This window comes from Otolemur garnettii, unplaced genomic scaffold, assembly GCF_000181295.1.
Source record: "Otolemur garnettii isolate 467f Iridium unplaced genomic scaffold, OtoGar3 scaffold00014, whole genome shotgun sequence".
In the NCBI taxonomy this organism is placed as follows: domain Eukaryota; kingdom Metazoa; phylum Chordata; class Mammalia; order Primates; family Galagidae; genus Otolemur; species Otolemur garnettii.
The window spans coordinates 27,984,552-27,986,331 of record NW_003852409.1 but is presented as its reverse complement, the minus strand read 5'-3'; the positions used below and the strand labels follow the sequence as shown (position 1 = coordinate 27,986,331).

Below are 1,780 nucleotides of genomic sequence, written 5' to 3'. Positions count from 1 at the left end.
CTGAGGCCGGGTGAGCGGGGGGTGTGAGGGCAGGGGCGCCGAGACGTGAGGCTGGGGGCTCCGGGCCGGGAATGGCAGGGAGCGTGCCCCGCGGAGGGGCCCTGGAATGCGGGGGTCGCAGGCCTGGAGAGGCCGTCCTCAGAGTGGCCGTACACCACCGGTTGGGGGTGGGCACGGGAAAGGGGAGGCTGGGGGGCCTTGCGGGGGTGACGAGGCAGACAATGAATAGGTGGAGGTGGGTGGTTTTGGGGAGCTGGGCTGTGACGATTAGGGGCTGAGGATGGAGTGAGGGACCCAGAGGCAGAGCTGGGTTTGGGCTAAGAGAGCGTTAGGGGAATGGTGAGTGGGGGATACAGAGGATAAGGCATTTGTAAGGTCAGATTTGGGTTTGGCGAGCCGGTGGTCCCAGAAGGTGGTACATTTAGCTCTTGACTGGCACAGTAGGGCTTGGAGATGTGTTCTTGTATGTTACTTTTGATTACTGTCTTATTTATTTGGTCTGTAGACTGACTGGCACAGTGGAGAAACCACCTCGAAAGCGGAAAAGCAGGTAAAGTAGCTGCCTTCCTATTTTGCTTGGTGTTTTTCTCTTTGCTTGGCTGCATTTGTGCTCTACTGCACAAATGTACCCTGTCAATAAATGGAGTTTCTTGTTTATCCCTTTTTAAATGGAATAACTACGTAGAAGCCTTTCCTTTTGAGGACTTCACATTACTGGCTTTATACTCTTTTTGATATCTTAGGTAATGTGGGAGACACAGATAATTGAGAAATGCTTGTTTTTACTTTAGCTATAATTTCAACTTCATCATCTCTGTTTAAAAAGCTCATCTTTATTGAACATTTACTATGTGCCCAGCACTGTGTTCAAGTTCTCTGTTATCTGCAATCCCCAAAGCACACCAGGAGAGTATGTAGTGTCATCGCTGTTTTGCAGAAGATGGAACTGGGATGCAGAGAGGCCAATATTTATCCAAGATCAAACACTGAATAAATGATAGAACCAGGATTTGAATCCAGACAGTCTGACTCCACAGCTTAAGTCTTAGTCATTACACTGTAATGCCTTTAATACATAATATGCAATTGAAAATACGTTTTCTTATAGCTTGATCTGTTTTTCGTAGAGTTTAATAAATTCCAATGATTGAACTTAGGAAAATAGAAAAAAGGGCTTAAGGAGTCCACAAATGAGTGAATTATTCCTTGAGTAATGAAGAGGATATTCACTCCTCAAACATTTTTTGACTGCATTCCACATGTCCAGTACTACATCTTGATTCTGTTTCGAAGATTCCTTTTTCACAGATAGAAAAGTAGTGATGTGACCAATAGGACTACTTTGATAGTTAATGTATGGCGAGTTATCTCTGTTTAATACACAGAAAACCTCAACAGTACGTAGATATGAAATGCTAATGGTAGAAGTGTCAACCAAGTGCCTTTGTTTCTCCTTAGGCCTGTACTATCCAGTACTCTAGCCACATACAACTTTTGAGCACTTAAAACATGTCTAGCATAATTGAGGAACTGAATTTTTAATTTTATTTAATTTTAATTAACTTAAATTTACAAACCACTACTTCATCACTTACTGGAAAATGTTTATGTATGTTTTTTTAAAAAAAATTTTTGAGACAGAGTTTCACTATGTTGCCCTCAGTAGAATGCTGTGGCATCATAGCTCACAGCAACCTCAAACTCCTGGGCTCAACTGATTCTCTGCTCTCAGCCTCCTGAGTAGCTGGGACTACAGCTGCCTGCCACAACGCTCAGCTAT

The 1,780-nt window shown here is 43.8% G+C and overlaps 1 protein-coding gene across 1 annotated transcript in view; it reads left to right on the top strand.

Annotated features, from left to right (window-relative positions):
• The first annotated feature begins 71 nt into the window (after window positions 1–71).
• The window catches only part of SCAI (suppressor of cancer cell invasion), a 166,554-nt gene continuing 164,845 nt past the window's right edge, over window positions 72–1,780 (top strand). The window contains exons 1-2 of the mRNA XM_023510572.1: window positions 72–160; window positions 506–550. Of these exons, the coding sequence (XP_023366340.1) occupies window positions 72–160; window positions 506–550 (134 nt within the window). The remainder of the gene's footprint in view (window positions 161–505; window positions 551–1,780) is intronic.